General features: G+C 40.1%; 1 protein-coding gene across 1 annotated transcript in view; it reads right to left on the bottom strand.

The window, feature by feature from the left end:
• LOC136428130 (proprotein convertase subtilisin/kexin type 5) overlaps positions 1-19,512 on the bottom strand; it is a 29,516-nt gene that overhangs the window by 4,231 nt on the left and 5,773 nt on the right. The window contains exons 3-27 of the mRNA XM_066417432.1: positions 18,815-19,000; positions 16,644-16,790; positions 15,496-15,572; positions 15,068-15,156; positions 14,705-14,877; positions 14,163-14,375; positions 13,631-13,731; positions 13,081-13,341; positions 12,655-12,862; positions 12,175-12,301; positions 11,641-11,757; positions 11,296-11,481; positions 10,707-10,901; positions 10,301-10,412; positions 9,813-9,928; positions 9,392-9,494; positions 9,052-9,188; positions 8,303-8,554; positions 7,757-7,950; positions 7,265-7,415; positions 6,691-6,858; positions 4,360-4,439; positions 3,815-3,995; positions 723-947; positions 124-325 (exon numbers count right to left, since the gene is read on the bottom strand). Coding sequence (XP_066273529.1) covers positions 124-325; positions 723-947; positions 3,815-3,995; positions 4,360-4,439; positions 6,691-6,858; positions 7,265-7,415; positions 7,757-7,950; positions 8,303-8,554; positions 9,052-9,188; positions 9,392-9,494; positions 9,813-9,928; positions 10,301-10,412; positions 10,707-10,901; positions 11,296-11,481; positions 11,641-11,757; positions 12,175-12,301; positions 12,655-12,862; positions 13,081-13,341; positions 13,631-13,731; positions 14,163-14,375; positions 14,705-14,877; positions 15,068-15,156; positions 15,496-15,572; positions 16,644-16,790; positions 18,815-19,000 — 4,001 coding nt within the window. The remainder of the gene's footprint in view (positions 1-123; positions 326-722; positions 948-3,814; positions 3,996-4,359; positions 4,440-6,690; positions 6,859-7,264; positions 7,416-7,756; positions 7,951-8,302; positions 8,555-9,051; positions 9,189-9,391; positions 9,495-9,812; positions 9,929-10,300; positions 10,413-10,706; positions 10,902-11,295; positions 11,482-11,640; positions 11,758-12,174; positions 12,302-12,654; positions 12,863-13,080; positions 13,342-13,630; positions 13,732-14,162; positions 14,376-14,704; positions 14,878-15,067; positions 15,157-15,495; positions 15,573-16,643; positions 16,791-18,814; positions 19,001-19,512) is intronic.

Raw genomic sequence — 19,512 nt, 5'->3', positions numbered from 1 at the left:
TTTATCTGATTTGGGTACGGTTGTGTTTTTGAACCTTGGTTGTAAGTCAGTTAACTTGATTGATAAGTCAGTTAACTAGTTTCACTGAGAGGACATTGCTACATGTACATGTACTCTACTCACCCTTCCTGACATTCAGTCACACATCTTCCATCCTGCTTGTACTTGATGTCATTAGCACATTCCAGACAGTCCTCCTCCCCTTCTCCCTGACATGTTTTACAGTTGACATGACACAGGCGACACTGCAGCACCGTCTCCCCACTGTCGTCTTCATACGTCTCCTCAAATGTACCTTCTGGACAGTGGGTCGAGCACTCCTTATCTAGAAATCAAACCATAAAAATACTGTATCAAAACTTGTGCTCACTTTTAATCTACATGTACATTGTAATCCATTGTCTAACATAGTATTTTAGAAAGTACCACAATTAAGATCTGAAGTAACCAATGTATATTTGATGAGTAAAGTTTACATTGTACAATTTATCTGATGGTTGAAAAACATTGACAGGCTTGCATGATTTCCGCCAGCAGGGGATGTTTTCAGCATACTGGATGCACATATTGTAATTGCTTCATGAACATATATTAAACATGTTATGTGATATATCATAGTCTTGCACAAACACATTAAGTACCAGAAACAATACTTAGTACATAATTTGTACACTTTAAAACACAGTCTGGAGAAACATCAAACACTAGTGACATGTACTCACCAGACAGATATGACCCAGGCTGGCATGACAGACAGTTGTCATGGTGAGGACCGTCACAAGTCTTACACTCCTTGTGACAGGACCTACACTCCTCCTGATGGAGATATTCCCCTGGGGAACAACCCGCCTCGCAAGAACCGACGTCTGTCAGCTGGAATCCATTGTTGCAGTCTGTACACGAGTCGTCATACTCGTCCGAACATTCCTTGCAGGTTGGGTGACAGGCTAGTGGAACAGTGATTGTTTTTTTATTACATAAACTACATTTCAAATATCTCAAAGCTGCCAGGAGGGAAAAAATTCTTGATGGCCTCTGCTAAAAAACAAATCACATTGAATGATTGTGACCTGTACACCAATCAGCAATGACGATACATCACTTCTTCTCTTAAACACAAGTCAAGAACCTTTTATCCCTTGATCTGAAGCTATCCTACAGTTATAGAAATTCAGCTATCCTATAGTTGTAGTCATTTAGCTCTCCAATAATCATTTTGGTCCTATAGTCACAGTCATTTGGTTGTCTAATAATCATTTTTATCACCATCTGGCTTATCTATTTGCAAGGACACCATACATGTATAATGTCCTTGCCATTTCTAAACCAAAATTCAAAAACTTTTTGCCTATAAAATTTTTCTGATGTTTTTGTTGGTTTGTGTGTTTTTCAGGGCTTCTATAAGCCATCCTGGATAAAGCAAACAGAAATACGAGCCGTTAACCTTAATCACATTATAAAAGGACACCTGGACTTATACACACACATATATGTCTGTTTATACATGTATGCAGATATTGGTGTATCTTTCTAGCTAAAGGTGACTGTACATGTCATGCTCTTTTTACCTCCTCCTGATCTGTATCTCATAATATCTCCTTCCTTTTTCCCATGATCTTTCCTGATCTGATCCTTAGTGTTAGTGATGAACTACATCTACATGTAAGGCAATGTCTATGTGACTAAGGAGAAGTATACTGGACTGCCATGCAGTTAGAACTACTAGATGTTCAGAACAGTTAGCTACAGATTGGAGATGCTGTAGCTGGGAGAAGACTCTACAGTGCAAGCAGTCTTGGTCATAGCTATAAAGTTTAAGTAAGGAGACCACCACTCAGAAATGACAGACCCAGAAATAAAAGCAGAAATCCCAAGAAGCTATTTTAATCAGTAATAATGATTGAATACAAAAGGTATAATAAAGTGAAAAGAAGTACATAGGACAAGCAGCATTCAGACACAGCAGTCCAGTGTACTTTTCATTAGGTTTTCATACATGTACTATATTACATCTTACAGAAAACTACATATATCGTACATCAGAAGTGTTCTAGAAAAGATCAGAAGAAGGCACAGACTTCAGCAGAAAAGCCACCGAGCAAGGGAGTTTGGAAAATAGGCTAAAAATACCCTTACCTTTTCAGTCCTGAAAACATTGAAACTTGGAGATTCAAAGATCTTTTCTAGAACAGATCTTCATGACACAATTTTTGACTATCTAATGTTTTGATACAAAACAAAAGTTTTACATCTACATTTCTACACAATAATACGTACTGTACAATGATTGTCAATGCAAACTTTGGCACAGACTACTTCATTTAAAAGTGTAAAAAAAAGTCTCATCTTTGAGAAGGCTAACCAATTGTCCCATTTTCCTAAAATGCTCTTAAAATCTGTCATGGAAATAAACATGATTTAGATATTGAGACAATTTGCTACTTCGTGTACTACAAAATTGATATATATCATCATCTACAAGTGTAAGAAAATATCTTCCAACAGTCATGAAGTGTTATGTTACATGTACCTTACATGGCTATCAGATATCATACGGAAGAGGGGATTTCGGATACTAGCTGCCAGTCACTCTATGAGTCTATCTACATCTAGTTGAATGAGGTAACAAGGAATATGGAGTGAAGAAACCGAGGTATGTATGGCCTCCTATGACAGAAACCTTTTCAGTCCTTTCCTACATCTAATGGAAATATAGTCCCCTTTAAATGTACATAGAGGTATATTGTTTTTGAAATGCTCAAGGAGTACGTACATGTAGAGATGTTTTTCTGCAGAGAAATGTCTAGTTCGAGACATAAGAATAATGGGTAAATGAAAATCATAATTTTTAGGATGGAAAATATGTATAATAGAGAGAAAAGACCAAAACAATTTCCAGCTGGCCTGCCGAAGCATTTTACAGTGGACGGCATTACGGAAAAAAAAAAGATGTGGAATTTGTTCTTGGAATGTGTGGCAGTAAGTTATTTTGGTCACCAACATTACATTTTGCAACAATGGAAAACAGAATCTCATTTGTTAGTTGGTCCACTGTTCAGGCACTTTTAACTTGAGTGTGGGCCTTAATTTCTTCCTTGAGTCTGTTGGAAGCTATCCCTACGCACAGGCCTGTCTTCCATGTAGATTTTGCATGTGCCACAGCAGCGCTTGACAAAGTATCGTCTCACACAGAAATTAAACCTGAGTACCAGATCACACCAACTCCTGTCACGCCGGTCAACACACCGAGCTATGGCTGACAATGGAGAAAGGCAGGCAAGTATTAACACACTAAATACTTGACATATGTCATGTAGAATAAAAAGAAATTAAAAAATCAAGTCAAAGGGACAGTGATTGGAAAGAAGTTAATAGAAAGGGCTTTTAAACCAACCAAACATTTTCCGAGAAAGTAGTTTACTATGCATAACCTGGAAATAATGACAACTTACACAACTAAGGCCCTGTGTGACACTGGGCAAAATCTATGCAAATCAATTTGCATTGAATCTATTCAATTCAGTTGCCTTCACACTTAAGCGGAATTGGGTGTTTACACCTACGGGACACTGCTGGTCAATCTGAATCTGTCCACCGCAATCCACCCCCAGAAGGTGGATTGGATCAAGGCATTGGGTTGTTCACCTTCGGGAAAATCCATTTGGCTTGATTCAAATTGGCCCATAACTAAAGTTTAAGCAAACTGATTCACATAGATTCTGCCCAGTGTGAACAGGGCCTTATAGTTTGTTTGAAGTGTAGTTCGTACTTACATGTTATGATTATGATTATGTAGACATATTGAGACTCTTACCTTTGCATTTCTTCTCCCTCCTGTCCACGTACTCTCCCGGTCCACAGCTGGTGATGCACTCCCCCCTGTCCAGAATGGTATCTTCCCCCTTACAGCTGTCACAGTCTGAGTCGGAAGGGCCACTGCAGGTCTTACAGGACTGGTGACAGGGTCTGCAGGACAACTCAGCTGTGTCTCTGTCCTGGGGACACAGGTAAGGCTTCATTAGAACTGGTACCAGTACAACAAAATGTGGTACGAGATGCGACAGGCAGCAAAAAGTAAAGATAAACAAAGGCGCAGGGGTTCTGACAATTCTTATCAACAAAGCTGCATGTCAAGATAGAAATAAAAAAAACAGGGGAGGGTTTTGTCATGCCCTCTTGCTGATTTTTCTTGAGTTGCTAAACTGATGGAACAACTTCTAAAGTTGAAAAGGTACCACGATCTGTTATTTCTTCCTACAAATGACATTATAGGATGAACTTTAGAACTTAAACTGACAGAAAAAGTTAAATTAAAGTTGTGCAACATGCTTCTTCAAGAGTGTAATGTTGGAAACCTACCCTGTCCTGGTACTCCCCATCTTCACAGGTCTCCTCTGGTCTGCACCGCCCATCCACAACAATGTAGGTTGAGGCACACTCTAACATGGGAGTAAACAGGAGTTGTATATATAAACAAGAGTTCTACGACCTCATACCTTCGCGAAATGATTTTGACCTTTATGACTGACGTATTAGGAGTGTTTTTCATCAATCAAAAATCATACCAGTTGATCCTCCTCACCCAAATAACATAAGTTGTCCAAACCTCCTTGTTATGATTATGAGCTTAACAAAGAAGGTTATGCTAACATTTTTCATCAATAATGCAAATAAGCTCCTTATTAGCATAATTTGATTCAATGGTGTTCACATTCACACAACTTCTAAATGCAACAAGTATGAAATTGCCGTTATCTACTAGTATGGAATGATAGTAGTTTCTCATGAATTATGCAAATTAGGCCTACATTTGCATAATTTCTATCTATTGACATTCCTCTCTTCCTCAGTTACAAATGTCACATATTTGAATAGTCATATCATGGAACACAGCAGGTTTTTAAAATTGCCTCATTAATTATAATCTGATTTGCATAATTATCATCCAATCATACAAAGCATCACATAAGCTATCGACATACCAAAAAATCATGACCATCCATCAAGCCCATCTCGAGTTATATTATTTTCTCATTAATTATGTAAATGAGGTTCTCATTTGCATAGCTGATATCTATTAATATTTCTCTCTTCCTCAGTTACATATGTCACATGTTTGCGAGTCCTATCATGGAAATTGATGAATGTATAAACTTTCCTCATTAATTATGCAAATTAGTTACTTATTTGCATAATAAGTATCCAATCATGTACATCATCGCTCAAGCCATGTACATGCAAAAAATCATGACCTTCCATCAAGCCCTTCTTGAGTTATTCCCTTTCAAAGTCTGAAGCAAAACCTACCCCTGCAGTTCCAAAAAAGTTGCTAGGGGGCCCAAACCTATACCACTTACTCTCTGCCCAACGAGCTATCTACCACTCAAAAATCAGTTCCATAGCATGTCCACAACACGAGATATCATAACAGGACGTTCCGCTGCAGTACCGTAACAAGCCGATAGGGGGCCCAAAATCTAATCATTTTCAGGTTTCATCGAGACCTACCAACATACCAAATACCAAGACAATCCTTCCAAGAATTCTCGACTTATCGTGTTCACTAACAGACACACAGACATGCTCGGTATTCCCATGCTGTGGCACTGCATTAATGACTGTTCTTACTCATATAAGGCCGTGTATATCCAACTTTGGTCAAAATTTGTATGTTTCAGTCTTTTAATTGGTGTAAGGAGATATCTTTGTGGTTTGGTTTCACATGCTTTGAGTGGACTCTTCCAGGCTGGGAGTAGGTCAAAGTTGACGATTGTTTTCGTCTGTCAGCTGTTACGAGAGAACGAGCTGGTCAACTGTCTATTTTCTTTGCATGATTCTAAAGTAGACAGATGTGGCTTTCTGGTGCATAAGAATTTTTGGGGCTTGCAATTAAGGTGAATCCTTTTCTGAGCCCTTGTTTTAGTGCTTTAAAGCATTACTGCCTATATGGGCAAGCCTATCTCTTGTATCTGCCCTACAGCTGGCTGATAGCCAATTTGTCCCTGGCAGCTGCAGTACATGTAACTGACGTTTCCTGCCTGCCTCATGACCCCTCATGACCCCTCATGACCAACTTTGCCCCCCCATCTACCCGTATCAATATCCCCTGAAACAATACACCCCACACGTCGCACGCATAGTAAAGCATACAATTGAACACATTTTTACACTTTTCTCGTTAATTATGCAAAACACTTTGCCCAAAATCTAATCATCTTGAGATTTGCCACATACACACCGACACACCAACTACGACAACAAACCATCCAAGCGTTCTCGACTTATTCTGTTCACTAACAGACACACAGACAAGCACCGTCGAATAACCTTCTCGACGAAACCATTCGTCGCGAAGGTAAAAATAACCAAGGCTACTTATGGACAACATCTTAAGTAACAAAGTACTATTGTTTGCTTTATAAAGATTTCTCTCAGAGGTATCTGTAACATACCTTTTACAAGGCACTGACAACATCAGGCAAACTATTTGGCTGGCATCATAAGTATTTTCAACATTATACTAACTGACATTCATTTATTATACATAAATGTTTTGCACAGTCACATACAGGACCTAAAAACACATACATGTACTTCTGGTGAGGCTTAATCCCCAATTGCACAAAACATTCAACACACAAAAACCAGAGAGTACTCTGAGGACAACATTTTCTACCCCCCAGGCCTTACCTGTGCAGTCTCCATCATTGTCACAAGCCCTGCAGTTGTATGGGCAGTCCTCACACCTGCCTGTCTCACTGCTGTAGTACTGGTCCTGCTCACAGCTGGACTCCACACACTTGTGCGACTCCGCATTGGCAATGAATCCAGCTGGGCATGTGGAGTGACAGCTGCTTTCTAGAAATAGAATAAAAAATTGAAGATGATGCTAATTTTTTTTACCATTCATATCACATTGCACATATGTTGCACCAATTGTGAATGAATGAATAAATAAACAATTTTCACTTTGGGATCTCCACCTGTCTCTTGCTATATTGCCTCAGCACCAGTTTAACCCTCAACAAAACTCAGATTCTTTTTTTTTGGTGAGCAAAGTTGTGCAAAGGCTTTAAGCATTGAAATAATAAAGACAAGAACGAAAAATGGACTAACTTTCAAACAGTAAGTTTATAAATGTGAGACAAAAGAGATTTCAGCGTTCACAAAACAAATCTTATTTCATAATTGTTCATCATTGAAAGACGATGTTCATCATTGAAAGACAATGGGTAGTTTCTGTTACCATCTTATTCATACTAACCATGTAGGAAGCCGCCATCATCACATGAGAGGCAGTGGAAGGAGGCAGGCCCACTGCAGGTGAAGCAGGTGGAGTCACATGGCTTACACTCCTTATTGGTGTCGTCCTGGTAGCGCCTGTTTGGACACTCCGCACTGCAGCCTTCAGGCGTCTGAGGAGGAAAAAGATAACACGATGATAATATACATATCTGTTTTTTAAAATTGCAAGAGCATCATCCAGTAGAAAGTAGCATTAAAAAAAACTCTACTGAGCACTAAAGAGAAGAATGCATTAACCAGCAAAAGGTTTGCATGTTTTTGTAAATAAAAACACAATGCAATATTGCATGTGTGCAAAATGAACATAATGCTGTCAGCACCAACATTTTCTGCTGCCACATTTTCAAACGCCTATATATCCTCTTTGATCCTTCCTGGTCTCCCCTGAAGCCTTTGCACAATAAACATTAAACAACAATATTTGTTTCCTTTGTACAAAGCCCAGTTTTACCTTATAGAATCCCTCCTTACAGGAGTTACAGTCTTGGTTGTTTGGCCCGTCACATGCCTCACAGTTCTCATGGCAGGGCCGACACTCCCGCTCCTGGTCATCTGGGTAGGTGAACAATGGACAGTCTGTGCTTCTCACACAGCTATCATCTGTCAGGTAGTAATCCTCGTCACAACTGTCACAGACGTCAGGGCCTAAAGAAAATGGATTTTAAGACAAATCAATCTCTACGACTGCAGAGATTTTTCAGACATAAATTATACTTCAGTCAATGGAACATATCTGATACAATTTTCTGTTAGTATTTGAAGTGATAAAATTAGATGTACATGTACATCATAATAACCTCAATGAGAAAACTGCTTGCAATGCTAAAATAACAAAAGTTAAGAACAAAGTTAAGCCTCTCTGGTCTGTCTGTCCTATCTGAATGTCCACTTGATATTAATGCTTATTTTCAGCTTTAACACCAACCTTGATGCAAATATGCATATGCGCATTTACGCATTTAATGCCTATAATACATGTGTTGAGTGATTTCCCAACCTTCTTGACAAGAGTGACATCCTTCTGCACATTCTTCCTCTTCCGTCTGACTCCCTTCACTCTGACACCTTCCATCGGTTGGGGTTCTCTCTTCCTCACACAGTGTGCACTGGTTGTCTCCGGGGCCATCACAGGTGATACACCCTTGTGCACATGGCTTACACACCTGGTCATTGGTGTCACCATACAGACCGGGGGGACACACAACATGGCAGGTGCCCTGGTACAAGAAGTGGTCCTCTCCTTCATACTCTACATAAAAAAACATGACTTCTGAGCTTACCACTTCAAAATTGCTTGACTTTGCTGCATGCAGTAAGTAAGTCCCAAAATCATTATGAACAACAGTAACTGTATTTTTAAAAAGATGACCTACATACATTCACTCTACATTATCTCTTCTTCCAGAAGGCTTCAAACATGTCGTACATGTAGTATTTCTGAAACGTCTGACTGTTTCAAAATTTTATCCAGTTGCTTGAGTAACTGACATTTGGTGTATACTATTACCTGGATGTCTAACCTTCATCAATGTACATGTAGAGTGTATATTACTCTCACAAGGTACAAGTGCATTGTAAGATAATTAACATAATACCTTTTTAAGGGGTTGTTCAATGCAAAGCCATAGTTGACCACTTCTAGGCAGTGAAATGTTGATGGAAGATGAAGATGATTATGCTAGGAGATAGTGGTGAATGAAGATAACCTAGAAATCCCCACAGTGATCAACAACTTCCCCCCTTTACCTTCATTACACTGGATACACTGGTTGATCTCCCCTCCGGTACACCCCCGGCAGGAGGGGTGGCAGGGGTGACACTCCCCGTTCTCTGGGTACCGTCTCTGCCCACAGTACTCCACACAGGTCGTGTCATACAGGTAGCTAAGGGAGACAGCAAGGATTCACTACTGTTTCTTCTTTTCATTAACTTTTCTATCAAACTACAACTTCATATTTTGGTGATCTAATTATACATTTAGTAATTCTAGCAATGGCATTTACAAGGTAAAGCTTTCTGTTTAATCTGATAAGCAATAGAGAATACATGGTAATAACGTGTCAACTAAGTTAAAAATGCTTCTTACCTGTCATGATGACACTCCAAGCACTGGTCTGCCTGCGATCCATTACACTTCTTACAGATGTCGTTGCAATCCTCACACTTGCCCTCCTCTGTTCCATACTCACCTGTATACAGGTACAGCAGAACAAATAGAAAGAGCTTCAGAGTGCGAAGGCATTCACATGGCACTGGCAGAAAGGCTAGCTAGTCAAAATAATCTAGAAATCTATCTGTACATGCTCCAAAATCAATATAAAACATAATGCAAATTCATATATTTTGCAAGAGACTTATTCAAATATTTGGCTATTGCTGTGAAGTGCCCAAAAAGTACTTTACAATATTTAACAGCATCCTACATGCATACTGCATACAAACCCATTTGACATGAAATCCTTCCATTACATATATTATACCAAAAACTTATTAATACGAAGACTCACCTTCTTCACACGAAGTGATGCACCTGTTTGTGTCCTCATCCAACTCCAGGTGTCCTGAGCAGGTGAGACACTGGTCGTCTCTCGGCCCAGAGCAAGATGTACAGGTGGCGTGGCACCTGAAGTGTGACAATGATATAGAACTTGTCAAGAAGGTCAGAGTTTTGCTTTAAAACCTGGTAACTCCAATTCCTCGTCCAGTCACTAACGAAAGACAGCAGAGCTATCTGAGACATATCAAAATTTATCCAGTTACTTGAGTGGCTGTTATTTGCGTATCTTATTACCTGGATGTGTATCATTCATCAACTATATAGAACTATATTGTTTGGAGTTATTTTGGTCAAGATGGCCTGCATTTATTATTTCCTTGATACAACTGACACATATACAAAACAAGGGACTAAATTCTTCTATGGACTACAACTTCAAATGGACATTTCATCAATCTTTTACAACAATGTGATCAGACGAACCACAGATTGACTCACTTGAGACATTCGTACTCCTGCTGGAAGTAGCCTGATGAACAAGTCTCCACACACTGGGACTCCTGTAGGAGGTCCTCGTCTGCACAGGTCACACAGTCAGTTTCATCAGGACCTGCAAACACACACACACAGATATCATGCAGAGGCCTACAAAAGGCAGAAGCAGAGATTCCAAGAGAGATACATGTACACCAAGCAGTTATCTTCAGGACACAACAAATATTGCTCACAATCATTCTTTGACTTAGTTTGACATTGGTTGAACAAAATGTTAGTACAATGTTCTGAAAGCCAGAGAGACTTAAACTCAACTTGTTATAGCAATGAGGACCATTATAGCGCTTTATAGGCTGACATGCTACCTGTATCATACATATTAAATGTATCTATCTTGACTGTTTCTCACCTGTGCATGTTTCACACGAGTCATCGCAGTCTTGACACACATCATTCTCGTCCATGTACCTGCCCTCCGAGCACTGTGCCACGCAGGTGTTCTCAAACAGCTTGAGTCCGTCCTCCTCATCACAGCTGGTGCAGTGGTCAGCGCTGTTCTCACAGGTCAGGCAGTCTGCACTGCAGTCCAGGCACTTTCTCTCTTCTATGGGCATGTATATCAAGTACGCGTTTAAGTACAACATTCTCTGTCAGAAAAAAAATCATTACCGACTTAAAACAGAAGACACATTTCTTCCACAGTAGTCTAATTACTAGGTTACAAGTTAAACATTCAATGCATTAAGACAAAAACACTGATACTGTGTGCTAGTCTTGATTTGCCTGACGAGAATGATACCCAAGTACCAATAGGAAGAACAGATTGCTCCATCCTAGTGCAGTGTAACCAACACAGTCTTCATAATGATTCATAGCAAGCATTTCACTCGCCTTTTGACCAAAAAAATTACAGAACAAATTAATAACAGCATTTTAAAACAGACAGAATGGTACAAATTAACAATGGACTCATAACTTTTAAACCAACTGTCTCTTACCTTCATCCTTGTAATAGCCTTGTCCACATTCCTGTGAACACGTTCCCTCATCCTCCACAAAATAGAGCCCATCATGGCATGACAGACACTGGCCGCTATGTCGGCCATGGCAGGTGGCACAGGACTTATGACAGCTACGACACCGCTGCTGCTTGAGGTCATACCATTGTCCCTCATCACATTCTTCTGTGATAACAGAAACACACCAGTATTAACATGGAAGATGAGACCTAAATGATAATATGCAAGGTTTCAGGACAATGCTACATTGTGTCCTGCCATTAGACCAGTTCTTTGGAAGTACATCTCTTCAGCAGTGTCTGGACAGAAAACCATGAGTGTTACCTTCTTCAGTTGGCTCCTCCCGAGTCTGTGGTGTGTGAGGTCTGGACTCCTCGTCACGTTTGTACAGCGGGTGCTGCGCAGTGCCGTACAGGATCAGCTTCCACTTCCTCAGAACAGCTGGGGAACATCACAACCATCATTATCCTTTTTTTACGTGTGTATTCAAAATAGATTAACATAACAATGGGTTGTGGAAAGCCCTTTGAACAAAGAATATAAGTTATACATCATTGATCAATAAACAAACCAAGATATACATCATTATGCTATGGTTAGCTTACAAGTTTCCTTTAGGCACATAGTTTTTTCCTAAATGCATCTTGCTTGAAAAAATATACAACAAAAGTACATAAAGAAACATACATTCAGAATTACTTTCCAGGTACCTTAACATTGCTGAGGTCTCGTTCTTATATCTGTCAACTGTGTGCATACATCCACTTCCCACCCCCAAGACACTAAGAAACTGACTGTCAGACAAACACATGCTTTAGGTGCACAAAGGCTGTTTGTTCCACAACATTAGGAACTTACGTAGCACAGTGCGGAGGCCATATCTTTGGCAGTTTTGTCGGCCCAGGTCTCTGACTTCCAGAATCCAGTCTCCATACGGCTGCTCTCCCCAGTTGTGAGTTGTCATGAAAGACCAGTCCTTCAAACCCTGGCCACAAGAGATAAACATGCTTTATATCACACTTCCTTCCTTCCTTGTGTTAATAGAAGGAAACATCTTGATTTGCTCTTAGCTACAAGTATGTGTACAGCATTTTGCAAAGATAATTGGAAAAAGTAATACTCTGGCAAGTTTCAGTTAGTACCTTTGCAGACATGCTGTTTTTTTTAAATCATGATAGTATGAAAAGTGTCGTTACAAGCAAAAAATTTTGAGTAAGAAATCCAATTAGCATATGGCAGTGGATTGTGGCGTGGATGGCAAAATGTAGAATCATAAGAAATAATTGTTATGGCACTTTAACTTCTGTCGCTGTATACCACATACTAGTAATGCCTTACATCTGAGGAGGAGTCAAACTGCCTCTCAGGCAGCAGGGTGGACCTTGTACCAGACGGTGATGTAATGGCGATGGACAGGTGACCTCGACAGGGATGGTCCAGGGAGATCTGCACCACAACATGTTCCAGGTACTTCACATGGCGATCTGTTCCGTTACACCCTCCTGTGGTTTTGGTGTCGACGATTGTCTGACCCTTAGTTATTGGCCTGTGATGAAGAAGTGTTTAGTGAGAAATATGTCATTGAATAGACTATATTACAACTTCATATCTTATTGCAACAAAATACTGAGCCACAATAAACAAATCTTTAAATCTCAAAAATCATACACATAAAATGCCCAAAACAATTAGTTTGGTTGTTTTAGCATTGCACTGAGGCTTATAGACCAAATTTACAAGTAAGTTTCTGCCGCAATATTTTACCTTTGTTGTGAATTTGGGGCCTCTTCACAAACATGTTGCTCTGGAACTCTCCTCCAACTTTCAGCAAGCTCCACCATCTTCCCAGCATCCATCAGACCAAAGCCGAAGTTGTGACTGACACGCAGCCCCGCTCCGTTGGTGACAAAGTCGCTCTCCTTGCGGGGGTCACGGGGGTAGGATGACTCTGTGTCCTTGTCCAGAGGGATGGGGTTTGCTGCCATCACCACGATGTACTGCATGTCTCTCCATGTCAGCAAGGGGCTAAAGTACAACGATTTATTATCATACAAATGCAGATCTATATGCCTTTTTGGGTAGTTTTTGTATGTAGAATGTAAAATTTCATACAGTGTATTCAAAGTATATTCTTTCTTAACGCATCAAATGAGTCTTACTCTAGCAAAAAAAGAAAAACATACTTCAACAACGTGTCTAATTTACAAGACCCTAACACAACAAGTTTGAACATTATCACTACTAAAATGGGCAATGTGTCAGGATCACTATATTAGTGAACTTGTCTGGGTCACCCGGTGAAGAGTCATCATACTTTGCCTCCAGAGCAAGGGCACATATCCCAGCAGCCATTGGTGCAGAGGCGGAGGTCCCTGTGTGTGACTCAGTACAGCCTTTCCTCAGGTCAGTGGTGATCTACAATGTACAGATGAACAGATAAAAAAGAGTCATTTTGGAAGACAACTACATGTACAACATCAAGATAACAGTGGACTTAACACTGCATAAATTCTATACTGACACACAGGATGCTCCTGTCTAATGGATACAAATGCTGATAGCATGTAAATTAGTCAGAGTGGGAAAGAAGCAAGTCATCAAGTAACCAACCCAGCAATAACATGAAAATCTGCCTTTTACCCTTGACAATCAGACATGCAAAGGTGAATAGCACAACAATCTGACTGTGTTGAATATACTTTGAATTCATTCCTCTGTTTGACATTGCATTCTTTTACTCCATGTAGCAATGGACAACTGCTAAACCACACAAATGGTGTTGAGGCCTAATGCCAAGCATTATACAATGTTTACAATAGTAAGGCTTCCGTAATTATAAGACTTACCACTTTCCTTTCATGTGGTGCTCCACTGCTGTACGTAGTGGCCAGGGTAGAGGCACATGGCTCCAGGTACCAGGGCACCTTGCCTTGTTCAGATGCACTGCTGACTGATATGGTGTAGATACTGTTGGTGTAGCCATCGCAGCCACAGCTGTCGTGTGTACGGCCACCGTTGCCTGATGCCCAAACGAAGATGGAACCCAACTTGTCTCTACCCTGGTATAGCAATGTTAAGGCTTCTCATTAATATTACGACATGGAAATCATCTTATATGAGACCTTGTGACCCTTCAAACTTGTATTATTACAATCATAAGAATTTTACAGCTTCTTGTACTGAAACTGCCTAACCACTCTGTAGAAACAAAACTAGGGAAATGAAGCAATCAAATAGGATTACATGTACTTGGGATTTGTGATAAGAGACATAAAATACATTGAAAGTCTTCCAATCTTAAAGAGAGAGAGAGAGAGAGAGAGAGAGAGAGAGAGAGAGAGAGAGAGAGAAAACAAAACAAAAAATGTTCATAACAGAGTTTGCTCACTTCTTCCGCTCCTATTTTGAATGTTTTTGTAGCCAGAGAGGCGGGTCCGTCCACAGTTTTCCCATCATCGTCAGGCCCCCAGGAGGCGCTGTAGATCATGATGTGCTGAGGTTTCAGACCAAGAGAGGCCGCCTCCACCGAGTCAGTCACATCTCCATCCAACATCCTCACGCCTGCAAGTCAACAATCTTGGTTACTGAACTTTCCTTTAGTAAGTTGGGTTTACTTTCGAACTACTGTTTCTCATAATATTCTCTGAGGAAGGGAGAGGGGAACTTTCATTGCTACCCTTTTTCTGGAAATTGCACTTGGAAGACTGTCAATCCACGTAATTTAACTTGTATGCATGAGGAATCGCCGTACCTCCTATACTTGCTTTGTAGGCCACACCAACACTGCAGAAGCTATTGTTTCCCATTGCTGCAACCTCTCCTGCACACCTTGTACCATGTCTGAAAAAAAATTCTCTAACTTTAAGTTTGATGTACAATGTACAATACATGTACTACATGGCACAAAAGACAGATAAAAGGACAACTGTTTCTGTGATTTGGAACTTTAGACCATATTTTGCAGTGCATTGTCATCTATGATGTAGAAATCACTGAATACAGTAAAATATATTCCATATATTGCCAGTTGTTTAATGTACAAAATGAACATGATTACATGTAGTAATGTGTAATTACAAGCAGTTTGTCAAGTGAATACAACATAAAGGTAGAAGAGATAATATTCAGGCATACATGCAGATAGGCCACATGCATGTGAGGAAGACAGAGATCTATTACCTATTCTCATTGGTATACTCATATCTGGGGGTTGGGTCCAGGGTACCGCCATTAATGTCGCTACTAGCATCTGGATCCTACAGAATAAAGGAAAATGTCTAACATCTACAATACTAGGGTACATTTTGATCACAGACATGCTGCATTGTACAACTTGCTGACTCTATTAATTTTTTTTTAATTGTAACAAACACCAAAAAAAGTGTCAGTTTTTCAAAAAGCCTACATCATACAGTTTGTCTGTGATTGTAGCAATGCCTAAGAGTTTGACTAAGCAAACTACTCTTTCATTAATGCTATCTAATCAGTAGACATCCGACTGTAGAGTCTCTAACTCTATGGCAAACAATATCCCCTCTGTCATACAGTACAACAGTTATATGTACATACATGTATATATGTAACAAAGTTTGGAGTCTTTGGACACATTTTGAAGTACACATGTATCTGAAGATGTCAGACTCACTTAATCAACAGTCAAAACTATTGTATAATAATTACTTCAAGAATGGCACAAAATGGTTCAAACCATAGTATGTAAAAATTCAAAATGAATCAGTGCCTTTGTGTCGGGGGGGGGGGGGGGGGCGCTCTTAAAAAAGTGTGGTTTGAGGTTGTAGGTTGAACACAAGCAAATTATTCCTTCCTCAAACTGTGCACTTGAAAGCCAAATTGTTTTGATTGACAAAGGGGAGACTATTTGCTTGTTATCCGTTCCAACTACAAGTTCTGTTCAGACATCCTGTTCTCTTACTTGCAGGAGTTGATGAGGTCGTAAGGAGGGGTTGGGTCAGGGCTGGTGCTGATTATGTTATAACTGGCCCCTGGGTCCTGTCCAGTCATCCGTCAGTCAGTAATCCGTTAGTTAGTTAGTCATTAAGTTGGATGGAAGTCAAGGTTATTGTCAGTCTGTCAAAATTACACTTCACATTATTAAGAGGGTGACAACATCAAATTTAGAATATAGATGGTACAAGCCCCTAAAACAAGAAGCATGAAAAAATGTATAGAAAAAACAACTAAAACTATAGCTGCAACAATATTAGCTACAATTTCTACAAAACAATCATGCTTTGAAGTGTATATAATGGATAGGGATATACATATCAGTTGATGTCAGCATAGAAAAGGGAAAGAAAACAACTTACATAGTTACCAGCCAGGTCAGGATGATCAGTTTCAATCCCGTCATCGAGGATAGAGACCACAACCCCCTTCCCGGTGTACCCCTTCTTCCAGGCTGCCTCCACGTTCATGTCAGAAGACTGGCACGCAAACTCAGCTCGGTCACAGTGCTGGGCACAACAGGTGGTTCAGCAGAAAAATGAAATGTCATCTTTAAAACTAGCTTTACCTAACTCAATGCAGAAAGCTATCAATGTTGACAAGTCCATTAACCTTTAGTACTCTACAACTTACAAGTGCTGAATGGCATCAAGTTTGTATCTTCAGGTTATCTGGAAAAAGATACATTGAACATTTTGGAAGATTAAAACCTAGACTAGAGAAAACTGCAAATGGTTTTGTCCTCTATAGCAAATAATATTTGACAGGTAGTGATTCATAATCATGCCATTATCTTCAAAAGTACACAAACTAAAATGCTCTCCCTAAGCTGTAGCTGACAACAGGTTTGCAGAACTGATTTGTCAGTCACACTGCCACCTAGTGGTCATTTGGGGAAGTGCAGGTAGTAAAGAAAGTAGCAGATGCAGCCACTTTGTAATCTGTACACTGCTGTGAAGTGGGTGTCAGTATTCCAAGATAAACAGCCCTACTTGTTCAACATGCCCTCAAATATGCACTTGTAAATTGTAAGACTCTATATATATATAACCTGCATTCTCAGGTGTCATCACTAAGTATATGACAAGTCAGCATACAAACAGTTATGAAGATATTACAAATATAGTATACAATGTACATTTATACAGTATATATAGAGGAATATTGAATATTATTTAAGTAATTCCAAACATTCATATGTTGCACTTAAATGCTTGTCCATTTATGAAATAACCTAGCTGGAGACAGATTGAAAACTACATGCATTTATATGTGTGCAAGAAATATTGTGATAACAACTTAACAGAAAATTTGACTGATGTACAGATGCAGTGGGCATAAAGGCATTAAATGGTATAAGAAAATGTTAATGTACATAGACTAGCAAAGCACATCAAGTAGAGGTGCCAAAATAATTCCACTTTTAAATTCCACAATACCCCAGGAAGAGGACATCTTTGCCAGAAATAAATTCCTGTGTCACATCACAATTACCAGAACAGGCTACTTCACAGAGGGTCGAGGTCATAAAAGGGATGCCACCACATAAATAGTGCTAAAAATATAAAACAGTACAAACAGGATGTTCTACATCGAGTGTACCTGACATGGTGCATGCTTCTTAGGAACTAGAAACAATAAACAAGAAGCCATGAAAACTGCCAAATGGCACAAAATTGAGAACTTGTGTATGCACTCTGCAGTGTTGGGATTTCACAGTGACGACATTGGCAAGTAAGGAGTAGCAATAGCATGAAGCAGCACTGTGGAATGCCACAGTCACCATGCATATTCTGCCACACTTACATCAACTCAGCAAGGGTGTGCTGTACCGTAAGAGCCACTACAGGGTACTTGTAAGAAAGTCAGCACTTCATCTATTTTCAAAGAACCTTTTGGTCACGCATGACCTGTTTAAGTGGTGCTAGCTTTGGATTATTGATTAAAATTGACAAGAGGGTCTGCAAGCCCCTTTTCCGTAAGGTGTAGGTAGCCTATTTTGATTTGCCATAATTCATAGCCTTTAGGGAAAGCTGTTAAATTCATGTAATTCATAGCGAGGCGACCGACTTAAGCGTAATTGCCTCCCTTGATTTTAGCATAGTACTAGGGGGTTCTTCTGAATTCAGCGTAAACCATTGTCGGAACCCCCCATACGGACCCCCTGAGAATAGGTCCCAGTTTACGCCCACTTTTACCTGCAGACATACCTCATTTTCAAAAAATTTTTGTGGGAGGACTACATCTCTAGAGAATTGCAACAATAATATTTTCTACTGAAATCATCCCAGAAATAATCTGCACTTTGGCATGATATTTATACATTTTGTAGCTGGAGTCCAGCCTTGTTACTATTAGCTCAGATCCGCTCCCAGCAGTCGCTACTCCACCAAGGTAGCGATCATTGGGAGCAGACCAAAGCCAACAAGGCTGGACTCCAGGCTTATAATTAGTAATGATACATATTGTGTATCATCTGGACTTCCGAAAATTTCCAGTAGAGACTTCCTGGGAAAGCATCAAGGTCACTCACCAGGTACCACATCTTGTCCCATTTGTCATCATTGAAGTGAGGATCCCAGTGGTTGTCTTGCTGGGTAGGGTTGTTGACCTGGGGGCTGCTCTGTTGGAGCCTCATTTCCCATGGGTTCATGCTGTAAACTCTCTTCACTCTTCTCTTCACTCTCCTCTTCACAACCTGTTGTTGTAACCATCTCACCTGGAGACAACACACCAGAGAAGAAGAAAATTAGATTTGGTAACTGTGATTTCTACTTTCCCAGAGACATTGACCAGTTGTAAGGTCTTAATTTATAATCTGATTCTGACACTGGGCACCTGGTGCTTGACAGTTCTACATCTATATATTAGGTGTTGCCCCCAAATAACCCCTTCAGGGGCATAGTAGGGGGGGAGTTGAGGTCCCGGGCTAAGGCGGCAGGCCTCCAGCCTGGCACGGAACGACTCAACGGGAGTTGTACCTCCATTCAATACCATAGTTGTACTGTGAGTGTGAGAGTACAAACTTGGCTGGTCTTCGCTTATGAAGAGAGACGAGAGATGTCATTAAATCAAATGAAGTTCGGCAATAAAGTACAGTACCGGGTTTGTACTGTGCTACATGTATATTCAAGGGGTACAACATCAGAGTAGCAACTACAAATGTACATCATGAGAAACTCCAACAGTTTGAAAGTTCATTCAGCTTTTCTGTCTTGTTAACACATCAGG

The sequence above is a fragment of the Branchiostoma lanceolatum genome, chromosome 2 (genome assembly GCF_035083965.1).
Source record: "Branchiostoma lanceolatum isolate klBraLanc5 chromosome 2, klBraLanc5.hap2, whole genome shotgun sequence".
NCBI lineage: Eukaryota > Metazoa > Chordata > Leptocardii > Amphioxiformes > Branchiostomatidae > Branchiostoma > Branchiostoma lanceolatum.
Note: the sequence above shows the minus strand (reverse complement) of the source record. Positions and strands in the feature narration are given on the sequence as shown.